The sequence below is a fragment of the Curcuma longa genome, unplaced genomic scaffold (genome assembly GCF_044706935.1).
Source record: "Curcuma longa cultivar G26 ecotype Majalengka, Jawa Barat unplaced genomic scaffold, ITB_CL_G26_1.1 utg8573_np1212_1322966_RagTag, whole genome shotgun sequence".
Taxonomy (NCBI): Eukaryota; Viridiplantae; Streptophyta; class Magnoliopsida; order Zingiberales; family Zingiberaceae; genus Curcuma; species Curcuma longa.
The window spans coordinates 962,490-987,343 of NW_027435604.1; the positions used below are offsets into that span (position 1 = coordinate 962,490).

At 41.5% G+C, this 24,854-nt stretch overlaps 3 protein-coding genes and 1 pseudogene across 3 annotated transcripts; 3 read left to right on the plus strand and 1 right to left on the minus strand.

Moving 5' to 3' along the window:
- Positions 1-990: 990 nt before the first annotated feature.
- Positions 991-4,870, plus strand: LOC141820864 (homeobox-leucine zipper protein GLABRA 2). Its single transcript, XM_074708222.1, has 11 exons — positions 991-1,357; positions 1,460-1,707; positions 1,845-1,962; positions 2,108-2,302; positions 2,415-2,789; positions 3,064-3,162; positions 3,241-3,450; positions 3,573-3,747; positions 3,820-4,091; positions 4,170-4,256; positions 4,392-4,870. Exons 1-11 carry the CDS (start codon positions 1,295-1,297, stop codon positions 4,773-4,775), a joined length of 2,226 nt encoding a protein of 741 aa, XP_074564323.1. The 5' UTR covers positions 991-1,294; the 3' UTR covers positions 4,776-4,870.
- Positions 4,871-6,618: 1,748 nt separating this feature from the next.
- LOC141820873 (rho guanine nucleotide exchange factor 8-like) lies at positions 6,619-8,764 on the minus strand (annotated as a pseudogene).
- A 9,013-nt stretch (positions 8,765-17,777) lies between these two features.
- On the plus strand, positions 17,778-18,002 carry LOC141820780 (ATP synthase subunit 9, mitochondrial). Its single transcript, XM_074708131.1, has one exon. The coding sequence runs from the start codon at positions 17,778-17,780 to the stop codon at positions 18,000-18,002; it is 225 nt and encodes a 74-aa protein (XP_074564232.1).
- Positions 18,003-23,714: 5,712 nt separating this feature from the next.
- Positions 23,715-24,554, plus strand: LOC141820827 (uncharacterized). The gene has a single exon (XM_074708181.1). It carries the CDS (start codon positions 23,765-23,767, stop codon positions 24,266-24,268), a length of 504 nt encoding a protein of 167 aa, XP_074564282.1. The 5' UTR covers positions 23,715-23,764; the 3' UTR covers positions 24,269-24,554.
- Positions 24,555-24,854: the final 300 nt, after the last annotated feature.

Sequence of the window (24,854 nt, forward strand, 5' to 3'; positions counted from 1 at the left end):
TGGCATGCTCATTCTTATTATAAAACTTGTCCAAGTTATTATATAATGCACTTGAAGATCAACCGCAAGATTAGAACAAACAACTTATTCGCAAGTAACATGATGCCAAAATTAGTCAAGCTCATCTTTTACATTCTCAACAACCATTCAATATCGATATACATATGTGTACATATACACTTTGAAGCTTATCGCGGAGATTGAAACAACTCATCGCACACGCAATTTTGTTGTCAACATTAGTCGAACTCGATCCAAACTCTCAACAACCATTCCACCTAATAATGAACTATAGTCCTTAAGCACAATGCTTGTAAACATTAACTACACTTTACTCCTATATTAACTTCATGATGACTCTATTAATTTTCTATCATCGTTGCTTTCTTCGCGGGGCACTTTGCACCTAGAGGCACATGAAACTCAACCGCTAAACATTCTTATCCGATCACCTTGTTCGACTTGCTCGGTCCATTCCAAGTTGGAATAAAAAAGGCCTTCATGTTGTGTTCAAGGATTTGGATAAAACTACAAAGAGACAAGCCTAACCTCGTGCGCTTAGATGACTAATATTCTTGTGCGAACACTAGTCGTGCAGTAGATAGCAAATCTCTTCATAACTCATTCCCATGACTATATGAAAACATGACCTATGCAAGAAATTAGTTAGTCCAACACCACTATATGTTACAAATGAAATAACTGATGACTAGGACTGCGAAAATTACAAGTTCAAACTAGATTTGTTAGAACCCTAAAAGTTCAAGCGATGTTGTTCACTTTAATACACTTTTCGAGTAGTCTCTAAATCAAAAACAGTTGAACTTATTGGACTGGGCAAGTTCACTAAACCAATACCAAACATGTGTGTCATTCATACCTAAAGAGCACAGGGCAAATGCACACCATGGAGCAATAAAATGACATAAAATTCGGGGGGTTTCTCTGCGTTCTCGCTCGATTGTTCTTTTTCCTGCTAAATTATGCTCTGGTTCGGAGAACATTTAGACAGTAGCATGGTGAAGACCGTTGAATTTGTTGAATCCATAGAATTTAATATGAAGTGCCCATGGATGCTGATGATGCCACCATTGTTGTCAGCTGCCATTCAACCCTAACAGTCCTCCATTAGACCCTTTTGTTGGTGCTCAACCCAGTCTTTGTTTTTCATCATTTAATTCCTCTTTCTCCATGTTCCACCTTCTTCAACTTCCCCCCTTGATGCTATTCGCTCTCTCTCGAGTGTCTACACATTGCAGCTTCGGATTACAATTGGAATTGTCCAGGCAGTAGCATGAACCGCAGCAATCCCCCAGTGAAAGACTTCTTTGCGTCTCCAGCTCTCTCCCTCTCCCTTGTAAGTACTCTTTTACTTGCTTTTGGACTAGAGACATTCTGCGTGTTTCATGATCGTATAACGTCTCTCTATTTGGTTACTTCTTTTTGGAAATATCAATAGGCAGGTGTGTTCAGGAACAATGCATTGGAAGCCGCTGAGGTGGAGGATGGAGAGGAAGGAAGTGGTGGTGGAGGGTACTGTGGAGAGCAGGCAGGGATCAGCGGCGAAAACTCTGGGCCAGCAGATCGGTCTGATGAAGAGCAGGAGTCAAATGAATCTCTTGACAACAACGACAGGGATGCTGGGAACAAGCTGAAGAGGAAGAAGTACCACAGGCACACTGCTGAACAGATAAGAGAAATGGAAGTGTGAGTTGAATTCTAATTTTTTGTGACAAACCAACAAATTTGAGCTCAGAAAGATATATGCACCATTATCTAAACTAAACAATACTTTTTCGAGCTGTCGATAATGCTAATTCTTTCATTCACAATTTTGAAAACAGCTTGTTCAAGGAGTCACCTCATCCAGATGAAAAGCAGAGGCAGCAGTTGAGCAAGCAGCTAGGACTTTCTACTAGGCAAGTCAAGTTCTGGTTCCAAAATCGACGAACCCAGATCAAGGTAACAAGTTGAAAACAGATTGTCTGCATAAAGAGTAAAAGAGAACGTATCAGTGTCCAAAAACTCTTAACAAGGCTAGTCTTACATTACATGTCGGTAGCATTCATCCTTCCCCTAACTAAACATGGTACGGTTTCGACTTTAGGCAGTGCAGGAGAGGCACGAGAATTCACTACTTAAGTCTGAGATAGAGAAGTTACAAGAGGATAACCGGGCGATGAGGGAGACAATCAAGAAGTCATGCTGTCCCCACTGTGGTTTTACAACCATAAGCAAGGATAATACCATGGCAACAGAGGAGCAACAACTTCGCATTGAAAATGCCAGGCTAAAAGCAGAGGTATGCTACAGATTGGGCTGCTGCTGCAACACAAGTCTCACTACTATCACCATTCAAACATTTCATCTGATATCATTCCTACCGCAATAACTATCTTCGTTCTATTTTGTAGATAGAAAAACTGCGCCGAATGCAAGGTAGTGTCCCAGATGGAACTTCTTCACCTAGTTCATCAGGCTCTGCAGGAACTGAACAAAACAAGAGCTCATTAAATAGCAATAGTGGGTTCTTCAGTTTAGATAAATCAAGAATTCTAGAGATTGTTAATGCTGCCCTGGATGAGCTGATCAAGATGTCCAGCGCCCGTGAACCTTTGTGGATTCAAAGTGTCGAGACTGGAAGGGAGATATTAAACTATGATGAGTATGTCAAGGAATTCTCACATGATGTTTTGAGGAATGGATGTAATAGGAACATTGAGGCTTCCAGAGAGATAGGTGTTGTCTTCTTCGATGTTTTAAAGCTTGTACAAGCTTTCATGGATGTGGTAAGTTCATACATATATACAAGCATCAAACATTGCTTGACAAAGTAAATTTATGATAATTAGCCCTCATAGAATTTGCTTTTACAACTTTCTTGTTCTGACAACCTTCTCAGTGTCAATATAAACATCAGGAAAACGAAAAGAAATCAGAAACAGTGTAGTAACTCACTCTTAATATGAATTCACATGCTGTTAACATCCTTACCATAAATAAAAAATCAGTGATTCAATGTCAATACGTGCCCTTCTAATATCTGTCTACTTTTATATTTAGAACCAATGGAAGGAAATGTTTCCTTGCCTCATCTCCAATGGTTCCATTGTCGAGGTAATTTGTAGTGGACAAGGTGACAATAACGGACTAACACAGTTGGTAAGTTCCACAAACACTCATATTGTAAGACAAGTATAATTTCTTAATGACGCCACATTAGATTTTTTTTTTTTCCAGATGTTTGCAGAAATTCAGATGCTTACACCTCTGGTGCCAACAAGAGAGACATACTTTGTGAGGCATTGTAAGAAACTAAGCCCAAATAGGTGGGCAATCGTAGATATATCAATTGACAAACTTGATGAAACTATAGATGCATCACTTGTGAAGTGCAGCAAGCAGCCCTCAGGCTGTATATTAGAGGACCAAGACAATGGTCATTGCAAGGTAATTAAATTGTATCTTAACCATTCACTTATGTTCTAAGGAAGTTATAGAAAGTCTATGAGATTCTTCCAAAAGCAGATGTAAATCATTTTAATCCATCAGATTTCAACCTTTGTATCTAGGTGATATGGGTAGAGCATTGGGAATGCCAAAGGAATGTAATTACAACCCTATATCGCTCAATTGTTACCAATGGCCTTGCTTTTGGTGCTCGACACTGGATGTCAACACTGCGACTGCAATGTGAAAGGGCAGTGTTCTTCATGGCGACTAACGTACCAACCAGAGACTGCAATGGTATAGCAAGATTTCATCATTTGTTATAAAAAGAAATATGAATTTATTGCTGAACATCATAGAATAACACAGGGGTCTCCACACTGGCCGGAAGAAAGAGCATCCTGAAGCTGGGGCAAAGAATGACTGCAAGCTTTTGCAGAAACATTGGCGCACCACGTAACCGTACATGGAACAAGATATCAACAAAGGTAGGAGAAGAGATTCGATTCACATATAGGAAGATAGTCAATGAACCTGGGGAACCGCTTGGGGTGATAGTTTGTGCAGTTATGTCAACATGGATGCCTATTCCAGCAGTATCTCTGTTTGATTTTTTAAGGGATGAATCAAGAAGAACTGAAGTAAGATAAGGATTCATCATTCCTTTTTGACATATTTGCTGGAATGATGCTAACTTATAGCTATTTTTTTATTTGCAGTGGGACATCATGCTTCCATCTGGCCCAACTAAAACACTGGTCAACTTAGCAAAGGGCCAAGATCGTGGCAACTCTGTTACAGTCTATGTAAGTACTCATTCATTCTACCAGTTAGTTCATGAGTCACACTCGCTACTTGAAAAAATATAGCAGTTTAGTTCCCTATTTTTGATGAATTACTATATATATTGATTTGATGCACTATTTGATGTCCCTATACAGACAATGAACTCAACAGAGAAGCCTAACATTTGGGTTCTTCAAGATAGTAGTACTAACTCTTTTGAGTCAATGGTGGTATTTGCCCCTGTGGACATGGATGGCATGCAATCAGTGATAAATGGGTGTGACTCAAGTAGCTTGTCTATATTGCCATCGGGATTCTCTATTCTTCCTGATGGGCTCGAGACTAGGCCTCTCGTGATCACATCTAGGCCAGAAGAGAGGACACTGGAAGGAGGATCTTTGCTAACAATAGCATTCCAAATTCTTGCCAATTCATCGCCTTCAGCAAAACTAACAATGGAATCAGTGGAGAGTGTGAATGCACTTATTTCGTGTACATTGCAAAATATAAAAAAAGCCTTTAAATGTGAGGATGGCTAGCCAATGCAGTTTGTATCAGTTAACTTGTGACCATTATTCTGTAAAGGAGAAAAGAATTTATAGTAGGATAAGACAAAGGGCAGATGATTATGTAAGTGTTCGCTTTTTCAAACATTAACCGTAGAATTTACACTAGAACAAATTAAATTGCAGATCTAGGTTGAAAAGCAGGATTAATGCAGCCAGAGATTCCTTTTCCAATGAGTTCTTATAAAGCAATGTTTGTTACCTAAAACAATTAACCATCATTGGAAGTAAAGATGGCGCAAAATGTTGGAAACCTAAAGACAAAATCTAAAATTTCAAACCTAAGGATGGCACAATCCTTAGGTCCCATTTCTTGAGTTTTACAAATTATTGCTACTCCTGTTAGCGCTCTTCTTTCACCAAGCCCTTGGGGTTTCCAATGGCATGTGATTTTGGACTTATTCATGAACTTCAAATTAAACACACACTTGCATATATGTTCTAATTTTTTATCCAGAGTCATTTTATTTTTGCCCATTTTACTCTTTGAAAATTGTATCTTTTGGAAGGGTATGGCTGTTCTATGAATGTGAATTAGGGGGAAATCACCTCTGTAAAAGAAAATTCTTTGTACATTAGAAAATTCTTTGCATACAGTCTTCAGAATCCCCCTCCTTCCTTTCAAGTTTTCTTTCCACCATTTATTTTTCACTGCTCAAAGTTGACAGGACCTACGACAAGCCTCTGCACCATCATACCACAACAGAAACAGGGAAATCACTGGTAATATCCTTGGAATAGAAGACCAGAAACAATCCAACAAAAGGACCAATCTTAGCCCTAGGACTTTAAACTTCGGCTTACCTCCAGTTCGCAAATTTTCTGTTCATTTTGTATCATGATCATTGACATAAATTTGATCATGTTGAGACTGAGGAAGACGATAATTAAAAAAAAACATCCAAAGGAAGCTCCATTCTACAATAATAAAGGCACAAGATTCAACCAAACCCTCGTTAGAGATCAATGCTTGGAGAAAAAAAGGCACAAATTTGATTTTGGAACAACGTCGAAAGAAAAACGAGAATCATATCTTGGTTCTTAGATCACGGGGAGAAGAACTAAACTATCTATCAAATTGAAGGATAAACTGGTAACAAACAGAGAGGTAGATTTACCTCATACATCCTCAAAAATATTTCACCGTTTCATCGCCGGAGAAAGAAACGGCACGCTCATCGTCTCCGGCTCCGCCATCGCCGGTGCAAGAGCGACGCCCTCAAATCCCAAGGAGACGGCGAACGTATACGTCTCGAGACCGAAACCCGAATCCGACATTAAAAATTGGATCCTAATTGGGTCCATTAAATAAATAAATATTTCCAAATCCGGATCCGGATCCTAGTTAACGGGTGCCCAAATTCTACCCTATTTGTTTGGGAACCGAAGAGCACTTCACTTCAGTGGCGCAGTGGCGAAGCCAGCCGGCAGCGGAGGCGACCCCAGTCGCCGCCACGGAGACCGCCGGGGAAAACTCCTTCTACGGAGGCGATAATCTCTCCGTCAAGCCATCCCCTCGCTTCTTCGCAGGTTCTCACACTCTCCTCCTCTTTTGGCACCGTAATGCAATGGAGTAATCCCTAATTTTCTTCTCCTCTTGTTTTAAGTGATCTTTATTGTGCCAGATCTATATGTATTTTTTTTGAAATTATAGATTTTTTTCTCACCAACATAAGCCGTTCAAGAGAGTAGCAAACTGTGTTTAGATCAATGGCTGTTCTGGTTTTGTGCAAAAGTATGTACATTGTTCATCTTTGATCATATCACTGCGTCCGCCATCTTCCAAGGGCTTTTCCAAAGCAAGATTTTGAGCAGCTTAACCCTCCCAGTACACTAGCTTCTCTAAGTAGTAGAATTTCTTGTTAGGCGCAACATTCTGAGATTTCTTCGCCGACTTGGCATCTTCCGATCTGGGATTTTTGTCCACGGTCTGAGTCTTCGTCGTTTGCCTGAACATCTTGATCCACCTGCCAATCCGTGAAATCTGATAGTGTCATGGAATCATTGGATTCTATTTCTGAAGTTGAATAACTTCCTCTTTTTTTTTTAACTGGTTCTGGTTCTATCCTTGGTGACTTTCTCTTTAAGTCTTCCTCGGGTGGATTGCAAGCAAGATTATCCACACGGAGAACATCTTCTATCCGCGATATCACGGTGAGAGCTAAATTTTCTAGAACCCTTGAGTGGCTTTCCAGGATATCTAACCCAACATCCTGAAACATTTTCAACAATCCGAGGAGGTCAATTTTGGATCAATTACTTTGCTAGGGAAGAATTGCATTTATATGGAAACAAGTTTGAATTTTTTTTGTTATCGGCTTATACCTAATGTTGATTGAGGAATTCCGGGGAATCTGTGCTTAAGAATGAGCAAGATACTCTCTGCCCTATCTTCGAATTGTTCCCGCTTCTCCTTGGCTAACACCAGCAATCCCTGCAACTGTTAGCCATGATAACTTGACATCCTTGTTGTTCTTCTTCCTCTTCCAAATGACCACTGATGCTTCAATTCAGTTTTTGAGGTCTAGTCTTTTGTGCTTGGTTGACAAGTCTAGGGTCTCGAGGAATGCTTCGGCATCAAATCCTTCATTTGTGATATATCTATAGAGTGAGTCTCCAAGGTTTGATCTTGTTGAGTTGCAAGGGTGCAAACATAGTTCCACATCTAAAACACATGGGAAAGATCATGGGTTTAAAAGGATGGAAAGTATCTCCATTGGGATGATGCCTTTTGGGGAGAATCCAAGAACAAAACCATGAGGGCTTAGGCCTAAAATGGACAATATCATGCCATTGTGGAGATGCGGACATCCTTTTGAACCCTACAATTGGTATCAGAGTGAGACTGCTCTTCACCGGACTAATCGTCGGATGAGCCATGATCCAGATCTAATCATGTGGGACCCTCGGGAAAAACAAAGGAAGTAGGGGAGGTTCGAACCATGAGGGACATGACAGCCGGATCATGAGAGACATGACAGCCGGACCATGAGAAATGGTAGGGGAGCTTCCAGTGGTCCTTTGTTTGAGGGGGATTGTTGAGTTGCAAGGGTGCAAATATAGTCCCACATCTAAAATACATGGGAAAGATCATGAGTTTAAAAGGATGGAAAGTATCTCCACTAGGATGAGACCTTTTGGGGAGAGCCCAAGAACAAAGCCACGAGGGCTTAGACTCAAATTGTACAATATCATGTCATTGTGGAGATATTTTGATTCCATCGGTTTTAACAGACCTTCCATTTTGTGTCATGGAAAGTGATCATGGTCCATAGTGAAGAATAAGCGCCAAGTAAATCGGCAACCATTTTGAGGATGAAATCGAAATTCTACCTTAGGAAGGTTTTCGATGTAGTCTTCTAGAATCTCCATTACTATTAGAACATTAGCATTTATAGCCATAGCAGCTTTGAGCACTTGGCTAACAAGCTCTTTCTGATGATGAATCCATTTCCTGGATTCTTCGGACAACCCATTTTCCAGGACTTTCACTGTCGGGAGCCACCACTTATCGTCTGCCCGATTCCCCTTCTCTGAATCCTTACTATCCCTTGACAGATACCAAAACTCCTTTTAGTCCTTGCAATTGTCAAGTATCAGAATCTCCTTTACAACCGCTTAGAAATCATTTCTGATAAGTCATGTGCATCGTTCTTACGATGAGCATAGCATCGAGCTTCCGCAGAGCAGGAATGTTCATGCGAAGATCTTTTCTTTGCTGAGTTATCATTATCTGCAAACAACATGATCAAAATTATACCATGTATATGTGAAAAAGCTTGAAATGTTCATTCGCACTGGTGCTTTCAGATGTTCATAAGTAAAACAAGAGGACATAGGAATTCATTTTTCGAATTTACCTCCATGCATCTTCCATCTTCCAATGTTTGTTGCGAGGGGATAAATTCGACAATGTAATCAGTGACCGATACCTTCCGGCTGACATTGGTTCTAAGCACCATTGCTCTCCCCAAACAGAAGCTGAAAGAATGATTTTGTTGAAGCATTCTAATATGAAAGAATGATTAATTTTGTTTGCAAGAGGAATAGTTATGTAGTTATATTTAATCATTTGTGCTGTTAATTATTTATTTAATCATTTTTGTTATGCTAATTATATTTGACTATTTTCATAAATGATATATTGATCGATTAAAAATATTTTTGCTTAAACAGCCCCCAAACAGAAGCTGAAAGAATTATATTTGACTTGGGGAAAAGATGAGGCAGAAATGCTGGTTGGAATTTATCTTGGAAGAAGAAGATGATGACAACGAGCATGGGATTTATTAAAAGGGTGGATTGAATTACGAGATGTGGAATGCATGTTTTTGGGAGGGAGAATGGAAGGGAAAACGAAGGTGTTTAATTTTGTAGATGGTTTGGTGTAATGAAGTGGATGAGTTTATGGTTCAAGTGTTTCTTTGGTGTAAATTGGCCCGGAAAGCCGAGGATCATTAGGACTTGAAATAAAATTTAGTAAGGTTTAAATGTGTGTTAAATCAAAATAAAAAATAGTGTACTCATGATGCACATATTTATTTAGAAAATAATAGATCTAAATTAAAATATGTTTAGTTGATATTAATAATTTTATAAAATAAATTTAACATGTGTTTGATAAAGTAGGTATATTTGCAAAAATTCATTCAGTTCAAGAAAAGTTAATTTACATTAGATAAAATAGAATTCCATATAGTTAATACAGAAATGTTACGCTACACGATTCCATTTATGCGACTCGTGCACGTTGCCGACGTTGTTGGGATTTTCTCCCTGCGTGCGTGGCAAGCGGAGTCGTGCTGGCCGAAAATAAAAAATTGTGAACAGAAAAAAAAAAACTTGACCCCAGCTAACCCTAAACCCTACGCTTGTCTCGTTGTGTTCAGGCTTGAGGTTAGGTTTCACCTCCGCCATCGCTTCTGCTGTCGCTCATCTCATTGCGTTGCCGCTCGAGGTTAGGTTTCGCCTCTGCCATCAGGTCCGCTGTCGCCTGCAGTCGGTCCACACCATTGTCGACTTCAGTCGGTGTGATCTCCGCCGACAACTTGCGACTCTGCTTCGAAAGTAAGCTTTCAAAAACTCTTCTTTTCTTATCCTAAACAGAGAATCTAATCCTAAACCGTTCCATTTACACCTTCATCCGGTCCACGTCGCCGTCGCCTTCAACTGGTGTGATCTGTTGGGATCGTCCCGGTGCAATGCGCGTGTCCTTACGTTTCGTAAACGTGCGCAACGAAAATATATAGATAATTAAAACTAATTATTATCACACACACGCATGCAATACAGGAAATAACATGTGTACAAGGCATGACAGGAAATTAAAATTTTTCAGAATAAAATTTATTCTACTTGCATACAAATAACATTTGCAGAATAAAAGATTATTCTAAACGTGTACCTCGCGATGACGATGTTGAGCTGTGTTGGTATCAATCGAGCGGTCCTCGTCGGAATCCCGCCTCTACTGGTGATCCACGCCAAGCTCCCGTCTGGACGGCTTCGGAAGCCACGAGTCGCGTCATCGTCTTCGGTACTAGCCGATGATCGATAACGATCGAATCGAGAGAAGTCTTGTTCCGGAAGCAACGCAACAACGTGTGTTGAGATCATTCCGGGACTTTCTAACTATCACCGAAAATCGTATTCACAAAATAGTTATCGATGGTCAACCATTGACGATCGATTAAGGACAAACGACCGGAAGTCTCTCCGGTGATGATGGAAAAGGTTTCCGGAAACTTCGTAAGCTTCCACGAAATTAGCATACGATCATCTAATGACCGGGATTTGATTGGCTACGGTCGAAAACTTATCCAACGGCTGGATACAATTTCCAGCGATCGGAGGACATTTTCGACGTTCCAATCATCCCTCTGTACTCCCACATGGTCTTCCCGGCAGCAACTACGGCAGAGGCTCCTCTCCGGTGATGATAGCCTTCTTCTCTGGCAAACAGACTCTCAACAGCAATCAAGCTTCTCCGGCAAACATTGATCTCCAGCCGGCAGAAACAGAACACCGCCGAAACAGAGGCTCTCGGAGATGCAAGAAGAGATGTAAGAAAAAAAGAGCACACGACTAAGTGCCTACCTTCCGACTTGTCCCATTTGGAATGGCATAGTTTTGACATTGTATTGTATGGACATAAGTTCTAAAATTAACAAATATTATGTCGTGTATTGTAGAAAATCAAGGGGTGTTAAATATTAATAAGACAATACTCATTGGCATTGACATGATTAACATGACAGAATAAATTAGCTATGTGAAGTACTATTGACACATTTCGACTATGCCTCACAATATGGTACAACTCCATCCTTTTGCAAAAGGATCCTAGATATTAGCTTGTAGTTACAAGTTACTCATCATCTCCAAACTTACATTATCTTACTATATCTAATACTATTAACCTTAAATTTCATAATTTGCCTTTACTAAGCCTAAAACATTTTACTTCAGTATTTTCTACCAAGATTCGAGCTTAGCATTTAATCTTTCACATATCTCATCGACCAAAACAATGTTATTTGCAAACCACAAGCACCATAGTACTCCAAATTTTATCCCATTTAATTTTTTCATTTTAAAAGACTTTTTTTATTAAAAACTAGACAAAGTAATTAAGCTAAATCAAACCATAGTTTAAGCTTTATGGTCGAGTGAAAGTGGAGTCCATAGACATGAGGGTCAAATGAGTTCAAACCAAGCTTGATTTGGATTTATTTTGACCAATTTAAAATTGAATCAAATTTATATGATAGTTTGGTTCAATTGTATTTAATTTGGTTAATCGTATTTTTGAAAGATTAAGAATTATTTAATACACTTCCTTTTTCTCTCTCTCGACATAATTCCTTATCTAATTCCTCACAACAACTCTTGCCCATCACTACGTGCCAACTATCACCTACTATCACTCATCACCATCCAATTGTCGCCCACCCACCACTTGTTTCTAGTACTCCACTCTTTAACCCTATCCTCCTTTCCTGGTCACTCTTTTCTCCCATTTTCCCACCACCAACTCCTCTCCTTCTCCCTAGACCCGACCACGGCGGGTCCAACCCGGACCCGGCTCGGAATCGACCCGGGTCAACGGGCCGGTTGGCCCGTTGACCCGGTTAGCCGGGTCAAACCGTAACCGGCCCGGCAGGAGTGCCGGGCAGGTTAAGGTTCAACCCATTTGGAACCGGCGGGGTTGAATCGGCGTTTCAAGTCTTTTTTTTTTTCCGTTGGAACCGGCGGTTTCCGTTAGAACCGGCGGTTCCAATGGTCCGAACCGCCGGTTCCAACGGCTCTGAACCGCCGGTTAACCGGCGGTTCAGAGCAGTTGGAGGGGGTTTTTTTGTTTTTTTTATTTTTTTATTTTTTTTCAACGGTTAGGATCATTTGACCGTTTTTTGATCAATGACTATGATTTAGTGTTCGTTATGATCTAAATTCTATAAATAGGGAGTTCATTTCATCATTTTCACACACTTCTCTACTCTCTAACTCTCAATCTCTCATTCTCAACTTTGTAAGTTCGCGTTTCCGAGTTCCGACTCCATCTTTCGACCACAAATCCGAAGGAGGCCGGTGGAAGTTCTTCACATCGATCTCGGAGGGGAAAAGAAATAGCGCACGAGGATCACATTCCCAACATTCAATCCACCGATGATGAGATCGAGGCCCAACACCTTCCGACGCCCGAAACACAAGGAAATACTGAAGCAATTACTTCTAAGATTCGGGATAACCCTCCTCTAAAATCTTCTATTTTTACTAAACATTTTGAGAAAGTCACTCTTCCATTTGGAGAAATGCGTGCAAAATGCAAGCATTGGATGAACTTCATTTCTCAAGCGGGGAAGGAATTATTATTGTGCTATAATAATTCCTTTTGCACTAAGGTAAGGCAAGCAACTAGTCTTGATGCAGAGAGGGAGCTCTTTGAAGGATTGAGTATTGAATGCGCATCCCTTGACTCAGCTGTTGTCGCAATTGAATATGAATTGGCTGCAAGAGAAGGAGCTCACCCTTGATTGAAAAAAGAATAAATGGCTTTCTTTCTTCCTCCCTCTTTTTGCCCTATCAATACTTCACCGAAAGGTATATCTTAAAAAAGAAGAAAGCGAAGAAAGACTTTGGAAATACATTTGGCAAAGGCTTAGTTTAATCCGAAAAGCGCTTTCTATTCTGATTTGGCATTTTCTTTTTAAAAACCTGAGGTGTGGAACGAGGCCAAGCTACGAATATAATATAGTTACTGATTATTTCAGTGCCGCAGACTCACTTTGACTTTGATTCTTTGGTTCCGATTAAACAGATAGAGACAACCTCATAGTTGAGCGAGGAGAATGGGTAAAGTCAAAGACAGACGGATGGCTCGCGATTGATAGCTGACTGGCCGTCAGCCTATGAAGATTGATAGCAGCCCTTCCCTACGCCAATAGCAGGGGATGGGAAAACCACGAAGCAAGGCAAGCAGGCCTTACTCCTTTTAGAGTTCGATGTGCTTTCCCAGTGGCGCTGACTGTTTGTTGCATAGTTCGGGGAGATTAGTCACTGACCGAGCTGACTTAGTCGTCCAAAGGCAATGGACCGTTCTTAAGGCAAAAGAGAAGATGTCAGGGCGGGAGGTCTTCGAACTGTCGTGACTTCCAATAATCACAGTTGGTTTCCTTCTGGCCGACGCCTACTTATATACTATGACCTGCCTCGTCCCGTATAGTCTGATGTCGCAGGGATTTGCTTCATTCGTAGGACGGCTATTCAATAGGCTTGTTGGGGCGTCTCAACTCTATTTATTTGTTCGAAACATAGATGTAAATTACGAGTTTCATGTGCTCATGAACGTAAGTAATTTTGAGGCTCTCATTCGCTTTCTAATATCCCATCGCTCGAAATCCAACGCGTAAACTTTTAAAGCAACTCGCTTTCGCCCCTCTCCGTCCATCATCTTCTCGAGCTTATGGTCTCCCCAATCTCTGTCTTCGGCTAATAAAGAGTCTTTCCATTCATCTATCCCTACCCTCTCTCTGTAGGGCTACTGCGTGACAGGAGCGAAGTGGTGAAAGGGAACAGGCAATAAAATAAAGAACTTCTTTTCCAAACTAAGAAGGAGGGCTTCCTAACTGCAGTCCTTCCTCTCACATTTTAGTAGGGTGTATTGATTGGAAAAACTTTATTGGCAGAGCAAGAAGCTACCTATACGCTTTCTCGCTCAAGTACGGATCTTCGGGACAGTTGGCTATTTGACACTTCTGCTATAGCTTAGTGCTTATTTTGCGGTACCATAATGATCTTACTTCTCCTTCGTACACGAGTGATAATTTCCAGCGTCTGACTCATCAGCATAGGACTCCGTGCCGATGGCTGAATAACTACGATGAACCGGATGATCCAGCACAAAACTTTGTTTGACCTTGAAATAGAAGTGGTGCTGGCAGGAAAATTACATAGACTCGCCTAACTACTTTTCATCGATAGAAATAGGTGTTCCTAGAACGGAAATTCCATACTTTGGTTGGTACGCGCATCCTTTCTTATACCCCCGAATCACCACCTCTTGTGAGGAAGACAAGGATTGATAAAGTGGAGCTTGGCTCGCCCTGGAAATTACATTATGGAGATCTAGATAGTTTTGATTTTTATACAACCTTCTCTTTACCTCCAACACTTAAGGTTGGTTCGAGTTAGCTGGTTGGCTAGGCGGAATGGAACATTGGAATTGGTTATTGGCAGGATCGAATGGACTCGATGGAGACAAACAAAGATGCAGGTTACTTAGAGTAAGGTTGGTGGCGACCTTTGGACTGGACTCAAGAGATCGCTAGTTCGGGCTTAGTTCCTTCGTTTGCTTGCTCATTCGCTTCTCTCGGGGTCGGAATGGAAAGCTTAATAAGAACTTTCATGAGATGCATAGGATGCCAGAGGTACTATGATAGTTTAAAGAATAGAATGCCATAGCCTACTTCCTTCTTTTTTAACATCTCCTTTTTTCAGGTGAGTAGGGATTTTTGGTCAAAAGAGGAGTCTTCCTTTCAATTGAAGGATTCTTTATTTTCAAGCTAGTTCCTTGTCAGAAGAAGTTCCATCGACCAGGCCAGATGGTATTTTTCCTGACATTCAGTTGTAGTTTAAGTGGAAGTGCTTCGCCCTGAAAATTACAACTTAGCCAGTTGAAGTTGATCCAGTTATAAAACCAGTTTCTGTCCCTGCGCTTTGAGTTGGAGTGGAGTTGCATTCCTATGGCTTCCTTCTGGCTCCTAGTCTTTTATTGCTACCAATCCTTCGCTTTTCGAAGCAGTTGCAGTGGAAGGAAGTAGCTTTCGATGGCCATGAGTAATAGCTAGTTGGAGTTTAGCCTGTTGCAGTCTTATCAAATGATAAGTTTCCTTACATCAAATGAGAAAGCTTTTCATATCAAGTTTACAGAAATGACTTTTGGAAAGCAGGACTCTTTCCTTATTTAGGGATATGATAAACTAAGGCAAGGGGCCTCTTTAAAATGAATTGGCAAGTAGCTATGAATATATAGCCCTATTGTCAGGGTTTACATTTAGTAGAGGATCTAAAGTGTCAGTCTTTCTCTATCCTAATCCTAAGTCATTCCCTTCGCTTGGAGTTGGAGAGTAGGTAAGACGTTCATCTCTATCCCTTTCGTATGCCTTTTCTAATGCCTTGCTTCTGTCTGTAATTCCTTTAGTAGGGCGATCCGCGCCTATGGTATTTTGTCCGTCCATACGATCGAATGCAGTTCCTGTCAGTGAGAAAAGGGGGCTTGAAAGCTGAGTGGTTATAAGTCAAAGTATTCGATGGCGGTTTCTTCCTTCCTTCTCCTTGCTAGTATGAATTGTATTTTTACCAGAGGAGCCTTCGCCCAGCCATTGAAAGTCCAGTTTTAAGCCTTTCGATCTAGTCTCTTTCCCCTCCAGCGAGTGAGATGCTATCTCTGGATACGGCAAGGAAGAATTAGGCATCTTAAACCATATGCGGATTCAAATAGAGCAGCTTTAAGATAAGCAGGGGCAAGATTCCTATCTTTATGAGGAAAGATAGAGGAAGTCCCCTTTCCTTTAAAGAGAGTTCTTTTTTATCCAGCAATTCAGTTCGATCAGTAAAGAGTCAAACCAGCCAATCTTTTGCCCTTCTATTCGTAATTACTTCTTGGGGATTGAGTTCACTTTACCGGGGGCAATCTTTCCAGTGACCAAGCTAGTTCAGGTATGGCTTTGGTTAAGTCAATTTACTCCATATTCACCAGTAGCTAGGCATAATCCGCGTGAGCTCTTTAAAGTGTTTAATGTCTCACATCACTGGTGCTCTTCGCCAGATCTTTTTTGAAGCAACAAGAACTCTTTCCTTATGAAAGGGTCTCGTTCTGCCTTAGGGGGTTTCCCCAAGGTGTAATAAGTCTTATCTAGCTAGATCCTAAGATCTCGATCCACGGCTTAGTAATCCGCAGATGCTTCATACGAAACCGAATCCACTGATCCAGATGGTTGAGTTTGTCAAAAGAAAGAGCAGAGGGTCGACTATAATTCCAGCATGGACTTGATCTTTTTCAAGAGATGGTAAAGTCAAAGGCTAAAGCCCTGAAGATGTCCTTAACGTAGGAGCCGAGCCCTTTCCTTTTTTTATGAGTGAATATCACCTGCTTTCGTAACCGATGTGAGAGTTAGAAACTAAAAACTAAAGCTAGCTTCACTTCATGTGTAATCCGATTCTTGCAATAGCCGGTATGTATGGTGAATCTTTCTCCTTAGCGCTTTCGACTTCTCATCTCCCAGATGTCGCCTTGAGATGAGAGTTCCATCCTTACCCGGGCCGGGCTTAGCTCTTTGAAGTTAAGCATATGTTGAAGGAATAAGCAATGCCATTGAATCCTTTTGAGGTTCTCGGGAAAGAAGAGAACGAAGAGGAGAGGGTGGGTGCTATATGAATAAGTTCTTGGTAATAGCTCTTTCATCCGCATTTGTTGTCTGTCATAATTCCGGGAGGAGTTTTAATATACCCACAGAAAGGACTTGTGAGTTCAAAAGGAGATTGATTTTCACTCTTTTTCTTTTTAGATGGGGAATGAGCTAGAAAGGCGGAAAGCCTAGATTCTTGATCCTTTTGTTTGTTAAGAAGGAGTAAAGACGTTTCATAGAATGATTCTCATCCCGGGCTTTTTGATAAAGTCATTTTCGGTTTAAAACAATTTTAACAAAAGGGGAAATTACTGTGCTGTGAGAGAGCAAAGTTTCGAAAAACGAGAATATCTAAGGCGCCACAGGTTAGTTTACATTTGATCTATTCCCAGGTCAAGCTATTGAGGAAAAGTTGGCTTGATTTGGCAAAATTACTTTAGCTCCTCTTTCAATTTAAAAAATCCCCTCCCTACTCCTGCGTCTTAATACAATGCTCGGGGCCTTGCTTTGGTCTTCCGCACTAGCTGGTCGGTGTGAATGATAAAGTGTTAAGTGAGTGTTCCTGGAACAGACGATTTGCCACATCGTTGAATAGCAACATCCTTCTTATTAGAGCACAAACCACAAAGAACTAATTTAGTAAGTAGAGGAAGAGGCAGCTAAGAGAAAGAGAAAGATTGCTTTTAGGAGTGATCTTTCTCGGTTTCGGAATAGGTCGTTTGCAGGACAAATAGGTTGTTTGGAAGAAGTAGTCAAGGGCCCACCGGTAAAGGTTGTCTTCCTCCACCTCGGAAAGCGGGAGGCAGGGAGAGATGACATGAGCTTAGAGGAGTCGAATTGCCCCAGCCTATACCATATTCGATGCAGGGGACTTCTCTCGTCAGCATAAAGCAGGCACAGAGGACTAGACTGAAATTGCCAACTATCAATATCATAAGAGAAGAAGAATCGTAGCGTAGCCGTAGAAAAGAAAGGTTTTGATTCGATTTCTTTATAGTTAAGAAAAAAAAGAAGATTGAATAAAGGAAAATGACTTTAGGAGAATTCTAATTCTCAATTCAAATCGAAAATGTTAGAGGGTGCAAAATCAATCGGTGCAGGAGCTGCTACAATTGCTTCAGCGGGAGCTGCTGTCGGTATTGGAAACGTCTTCAGTTCTTTGATCCATTCCGTGGCGCGAAATCCATCATTGGCTAAACAATCATTTGGTTATGCAATTTTGGGCTTTGCTCTAACCGAAGCTATTGCCCTCTTTGCCCTAATGATGGCCTTTCTGATCTTATTCGTTTTCTAATCTAATCTAATCCAATCCTTCTAAGATAAGAAGGAAGAGGGGGCTAGGAAAAAGTCCTTGGCTGTCTCTATTGCAATGATAATACTTGGAATTATGCTGACAGAATCTCTTTCGCAACACGGGTGGCTCTCGTGTTAATAAGCCACAACGTTTTCGTTTTCTACAAAATGGATTTTTATAACCAGACTACTTTCTTTTCTGTGTTCAACCAGACTACTTTACTAGCTTGAATTCATTCATGCGTATTTTCTGGTTTGGGGCCATGAGAACTACATAGCATAGAAGGTCTGATACAAACTTCCGATAGTCTTCTATCTGTGGGAGGTGAGTTATGTAGGCGAAATTACTTTTGCTCAAAAAAGAGAGCTTCACTCGACCAGGCCAAATAATGGAGAAAAACGGAATTCCATTACACCTTCCATATTCCTATCCGCATTGTCATCAGATCCGTTCCTCTCGGCGATAAGGCTTCTGGTTGTTGTGTCCGATAATATTAAGAGTTTCCGCGAATCCACACTAGCTAACTTTACACAGCACAGAAGGACTGCTTATTAGAGGAATTAGATTCAGGAACTTCACTTCTTCTATCATAAAGTCAGAATCTATAAAATCTTTCGGCCTTATGAAAAAGGAATTGATAGAGGGAATATTTATATTGGTTATCCCAATAGTAATAAGCTACGCTCCTTAGACGGCTCTTTAGTAGAGTGCTTTCAGAGTGAAATTTTTGACTTCTATATTCCGGATCGAGATCCTATGCCTAAAAGCAAGTTTTCCTAGTCAACGGAAGACTTTACCGGGATAAGAGTTGTATCGCCGAGTACTCTTCTGAGCATCGTCGAGTTCTGCACCAACTCGGCCAAGTACCGTTGAGTACTCTTCTGCCTTGTCCGAGTATCTTCGAGTACTACACCAACTCGGCCGAGTACCGCTGAGTACTACACCTCATCCGAATACCGCCGAGTACTACTCCGCATTGTTCGAGTACTGCTCCGCCTTATCTGAGTATCGCAGGGTACTGCTCCGACTCGTCCGAGTACCACCTCGTACAAGTACCGCGCTATACTGTTCGAGCATAAAAACCCGAACGCGCCCAAGTCCGAGTCTTTTTGACGTCGCGGAAAGAGCTATTGGAAGCCATTGTTGCAGATCTCTCCTTAGAAGGAAGCCAAATTTTACAACAATTGTTAAAACAGATTCGTATATGTTGCGATGGCGGCGGACCAAGTTGAGATGACGATAGCAAAGTCTACTTCTCAACAGGTGCAGGTAATGACTCCTACTGTAACGATTGAGACAGTCCCAATCAATCATGCCGAGAAGCTAGAGAAATTCATAGGATTGAATTTCAAGAGGTGGCAGCAAAAAATGCTTTTATACTTGACCACTCTTAATCTGGCTAGGTTCTTAACCGACGAACCACCCAAGGTACCTGAGGGTACTTTGGACGCCCAATGTTGTGGAGACTTGGAAACACTCGGAGTTTCTTTGCAAAAACTATATCCTCAACTGTTTGGCAGATGTGTTGTATAATGTATACTGCACAAAGAAGTCGGCTAAGGAATTATGGGAATCCTTAGATCGGAAATACAGAACAGAGGATGCGGGGGCCAAGAAATTTGTTGTTGGCCGGTTCTTGGACTTTAAAATAGTGGACTCCAAGACGGTGATTAGTTAAGTCCAGGAGCTTCAGGTGATCCTGCACGAGATTCACTCAGAAGGCATGGTGTTGAGTGAGACCTTCTAGGTGGTAGCGATCATAGAGAAACTCCCTCCCGGCTGGAAGAACTTCAAGAATTATTTGAAGCACAAAAGAAAAGAGATGAATATCGAGGAGCTTATCGTCCGACTTTGGATTGAAGAAGACAACAGGGGCTCGGAAAAACGATCATTCACTCAGTCAGTGGTCAAGACCAATGTTGTTGAACATGACGAGGGCTCAAAACGGAAGAAGTCGAAGTCTTCCAAGATGGAGCCTAAAGGAGGCATTAGCAAAAAGGAATTCACAGGGAAATGCTTCAATTGTGACCGTGTTGGTCACAAATCTTCGGACTGCAAAAAGCTAAAGAAGAAGCAAGAGGCTAATGTGAGAGAGGGGCCAGATATGGATCTCTGCGCCGTCATTTCTGAAGTGAACCTCATTGGTTTGAACTCGCGACGAACTTGCCACCAAACATGTGTGCTGCAACAAGGAGCTTCTCCACGACATTGAAGAAGTTAAAGATAGAGATAAACTGTATATAGGGAATTCAACAACCTCAGAAATCAAAGGTCGTGGAAAAGTGGTGCTGAAGATGACTTTGGGCAAGAATTTAATCCTGAAACAATGTCTTGTATGTTCCGAAGGTTCGGAAGAATCTGGTGTCCGAATCACTCTTAAGCAAACATGACTTTCGCATTGTATTTGAGTTGGACAGGGTAGTGTTGTCCAAGAATGAAATGTTTGTAGGGAAGGGGTATAAAAATGATGAACTTTTTAAGCTCAGTGTAATGGCCATTAGGCCTAAAATGAATAGAAATGAAAGTTCTTGCTCTTATATGCTTGAGTCATCTGTGTTGTGGCATAGTAGACTAGGTCATGTTAATTACAATTTGATGTGTAGATTAATTAACATGCAAAGCATTTCAATATTCCTACTTGACTCGAAATAAAAGTGTAAGACTTGCGTTAAAGCGAAGATGACAAGGTCATCTTTTCAACATGTTAAAAGAAACACAGAACCACTCGGCTTAATCTATACAGACGTGTGTGACCTAAAAGGGGTTCCAACATGTGATGGAAATAAATATTTTATTGCTTTTAGATGATAACATAAAATTCTATTATGTGTATCTTCTAAAAAGTAAAGATGAGACTATAGAGAAATTTATTTTCTATAAAATTAAGGTTGAAAATCATCTTAATAAGAAGATTAAGGTGGTTTGAAGTGATCGAGGAGGTGAATATGTTTCACCATTCGCTAAGTTTGTGCTGAACATGGAATAAGGCACGAAACAACGGCTCCATATACTCCTCAGTAAAATGGTATTGCTGAGAGGAAAAATTGTACTTTAAAAGAGATGATGAATGCTCTTTCATTAAGTTCTGGGCTATCAGAAAATTTATGGGGAGAAGCTGTGCTAATAGCGAATTATCTATTAAATAAGATATCCCGGAAAAATATAGACAAGAGCCCTTATGAATTATGGAATGGTAGAAAGTCATCCTATAAATACTTGCGAGTGTGGGGGTGTCTTGCTAAGGTGTTGGTACCTAATCCAAAAAAGATCAAAATATGATCAAAAACTATTGACTGTCTATTTTTAGGATATGCACAAAATAATAGTGCCTATCGATTTCTAGTGTATGAATCGCTAATACCAGAAATACCTAAGAACTCGATAATTGAATCGAGAAATGCCTCATTATTTGAAGATGTGTTTCCGTATAAGTCTAGAAAGAAAGCAAGTTCCTCAAAAAGGATCTTTAAAGCACAAGAAGAAGAACATGAGGGTGAACCAGAAGTGGTAGAGCTTAGACGGAGTAAAAGAGCTCGTGTGAAAAAATTCTTTGGATCGGATTTTATCACTTTTATGTTGGAAAGTGAACTACAGAATTATACATAAGCTCTAAGATCTTTTGAAGGACCTCACTGGAAAGAAGCGATTGCATCTGAAATCACTTATATCTTACAAAATCATATTTGGGAGCTTGTGGATCTTCCTCTTGGAAGTAAGTCATTAGGTTGTAAGTGAATTTTTAAGAGAAAAAAGAAATCAGATGGCACAATTGATAGATACAAGGCTAGATTGACAATTAAGGGTTACCGACAGCGTGAAGGTCTTGACTATTTTGATACATATGCTCTAGTATCAAGAATAACCTCTATTAGAGTGTTATTAGCAATTGCCACATTGTGGAATTTGAAAATACATCAAATGGATGTGAAGACCGCTTTTCTAAATGGAAATTTAGAATAGAAAATCTATATGGAACAACTTGAAAGATTTTCTGCTCTAGGACAGAAAAACAAGGTATGTAGATTGGTCAAGTCGTTGTATGACTTGAAACAAGCTCCTAAACAGTGACATGAGAAATTCGACAACGTCTTGTTGAATAGTGAATTTAGAATCAATGAGTGTGATAAAAGTATCTACAACAAAAACATTGAAGATGGTTTTGTCATCTTAAAAAATATTGATAAATAATCAATTGATATAGAAAATATCACCCTCGAGTAACGAAGTAAAATCCTCAACCCACGTTTTATGATTAATTAGTATTTCTGTTGAGATCCGCTCCTGGATGTGTCGACTTTTTTCAGCACCATGTTCGAATGAGCTCTTGCGAGGAAGGGGTTGTAAAGTTGATGAAACTTGCAATCACAGCCACCGTGAGAAGAAAGGTCAGAGGTTGTCTTGGCTCGACCACTTCGATGTTTAAGTCAGTCTGAGAGGGAGGAAGAAGGCCAACAGAAAGTGAAGAGAAAGTAGAGATGGTGAGATTGCATACCTTGCTCCTTCGAAGGACCAACCTTATATATGTCTCTAATGAGAGGTCACATCCCATCGTGAGTAGGGTAGAGGTCCCATCAGCGGTATGACTTTGTCAGGAAGAATGAGATATTCATAGTATGTGTCACATCATTGACTTGTAGCTGAAGGGTCATTTAACGTGTTGTTAGAGTATTACCATGATTAGTGACAGAGATGTCCAGGGGACATTACTCATAACTGCATGATGAGGGGAGTGGTTTTTAATGGAGAAGGGCGAAGAGAGTTGAAGAGCGCCAAGACCAGGTCAAAGCAGGGTCGAGTATACGGGGAGTCAGCATGGCTTAAACCCGATTAGGTTGACTTGACTCGGGTGGGAGAGTCCGCGTCAAGGATTCAGACCGGCCTCCAAAGTTAGCATTCTTGCGGGGCCGACTCGGTTCGAGGGGTCTATTCCTTTTGAATCCGACTCGATCTCTGAATCGACTCGGTTGATTCAGCTAGAATGTCCGAGGGGATTCGGCTCGGATAGCTACTAAGAGTTGGTTCGGTTCATATTGAGGAGTCTATTTCGAGGACTCGGATCAGCTTTTAGGAGTCCATATCTCTGAGGATTTAGACTTGTTTTGCGAAGAGCTTCCACTCGGTTCTCGACTCGACTCAACCAACTCAATTCGAGAGTCGACATGACAAGGGATCCGATCCGATTCGGGCTCTCTGAGTTACACAGAGTCTTTGCACTGTGAGACACTCAGATTTGATTACCCGAGATCCACTCCTTACGACCGTAACAATTAGTTAATGATTGAGATTGATTTGCTTTAAAATTTCAAAATGACAAATGGAAGGATTAAAACTCCTATTTATTTTAGAATTTGGACAGATTAATTTATCACTGTCTAAAATTTTTAACCGATCTGTAGTGTTTTCGCGGTTCGGTTGACGCTGACCTCGATTTTTTTCTAGAGGAACAAATTTAAAAAATCAGTTCGGTAGATTATTTTTTAATAATTTTTTTGTCAGCCGATACTGGAAGCGAAACTTCCTCGAATCTTCCTTCGCCCTTCGGGACGGAGGGGCTGACCATGTGGGACCGTTAAGAAGATAGTTTCCACCTTTTACAGAAGGTGTGCATAACGGGACGGACGTTAAGGGACCATTGAGATAACGAACTTCCCACCGCTATAAATAACTTCTTCCTCCAGTTGCGTCTTCTTCAGTACAGCTTCGTGAATCCCTTCCTTCCCTCTCTCTCTACACTCGCATCGCCGGCTACGATAACCCAATTCATGGAGAAAGCGATGGGCAACGGCGACGACGTTCGGAGCCACCGGCTCCTCATCTGGCTTGCTTTCTCGGTGATGGCGTTCTGCGCTGCGAAACTACTCCGCGGCCTCCCGCTCGCGCAGGGGGCAGAGGCCGGCGGCGCCTCCCCGGCGCGCCTCCTGTGCGCCTACGTCGCTTGGCTGCTGGCGGTCGTAGCCGTGCTCTCGGCGGTGGCGTTCCGGAGGCTCCCGAGGGCAGTGGCCGATGTCATCGAACGCGCTCTCATGGGCCGTGCTGCGCCCTTCCCCCTGGTGGTCGTCTGCACCGCCCACCTCCTTCGCGCTCTGGACGAGGCGGCCGATCATGAGGCGCTCGTCGACAGCCCCACGGCAGCGGCCCGCCTCGTCGTAGCCTACGCGGTGTGGCTGCTGGCGCTCGTCGCCGCGTTGGCGCCAGTCGCCGGACTTCTTCCTCCGAGGGCTGTGTCAGCCGTGCTGCTCACCGCCGTTATTTGGTACTTCCTCTAGTACTGAGACGCTTCCCGCCGCCGCCGGCATTTGGCACTTCCTTGAGTACCGAGATGCTTCCCTATATATAGACTACCGTGTCTGTGTGTCAGCCGTGCTGCTCTCCGCCGTCATTTGGTACTTACTTTAGTACCGAGTCGCTTCCATACATGTAGAACACCTGTGTCAGTCGTTATTTGTATTTTGTACTCCTCGCCTCGATGTTGCTGCTGATCGAACTAAATGTGCAACTATGTATATGCAAGCTTCATCAATAATATATCAGAGTCCTCTTTTGGTGTGAAAATTGGGGACGAGTAGTTTGGGATAACTACCTTCTTGGGCAGGTTTTCTCCTATAAACCTGCGTGGTGCACCAACACAGCAATCCACTAATGCTCTGCTCTGTTTAATCCTAAGAACAGAGTGCCCGTGAGTTGTAGCTAGCCGTGTACTGGCCGTGAGCATTAGAGGATCTAGTTTTCGACTAAATAATCTATGCTCGATAGTTTCCTCATTGATATGAATGAACCGGCCGACTCTTTCACAACTTTAGAGGACTCTGAACTCAGCTTCAGGTAAACATTGGCACATGATGCCTCTTTACT

Excerpts from the sequence above, each read along its gene's own strand:
- LOC141820780 (XM_074708131.1), top strand. The coding sequence starts at position 17,778 with ATGTTAGAGGGTGCAAAATCAATCGGTGCAGGAGCTGCTACAATTGCT.
- LOC141820864 (XM_074708222.1), top strand. The coding sequence starts at position 1,295 with ATGAACCGCAGCAATCCCCCAGTGAAAGACTTCTTTGCGTCTCCAGCT. Across the intron at positions 1,708-1,844 it reads CAGATAAGAGAAATGGAAGT|CTTGTTCAAGGAGTCACCTC; the intron begins GTGAGTTGAATT and ends TTTTGAAAACAG. Across the intron at positions 1,963-2,107 it reads ATCGACGAACCCAGATCAAG|GCAGTGCAGGAGAGGCACGA; the intron begins GTAACAAGTTGA and ends TTTCGACTTTAG.
- LOC141820827 (XM_074708181.1), top strand. The coding sequence starts at position 23,765 with ATGGAGAAAGCGATGGGCAACGGCGACGACGTTCGGAGCCACCGGCTC.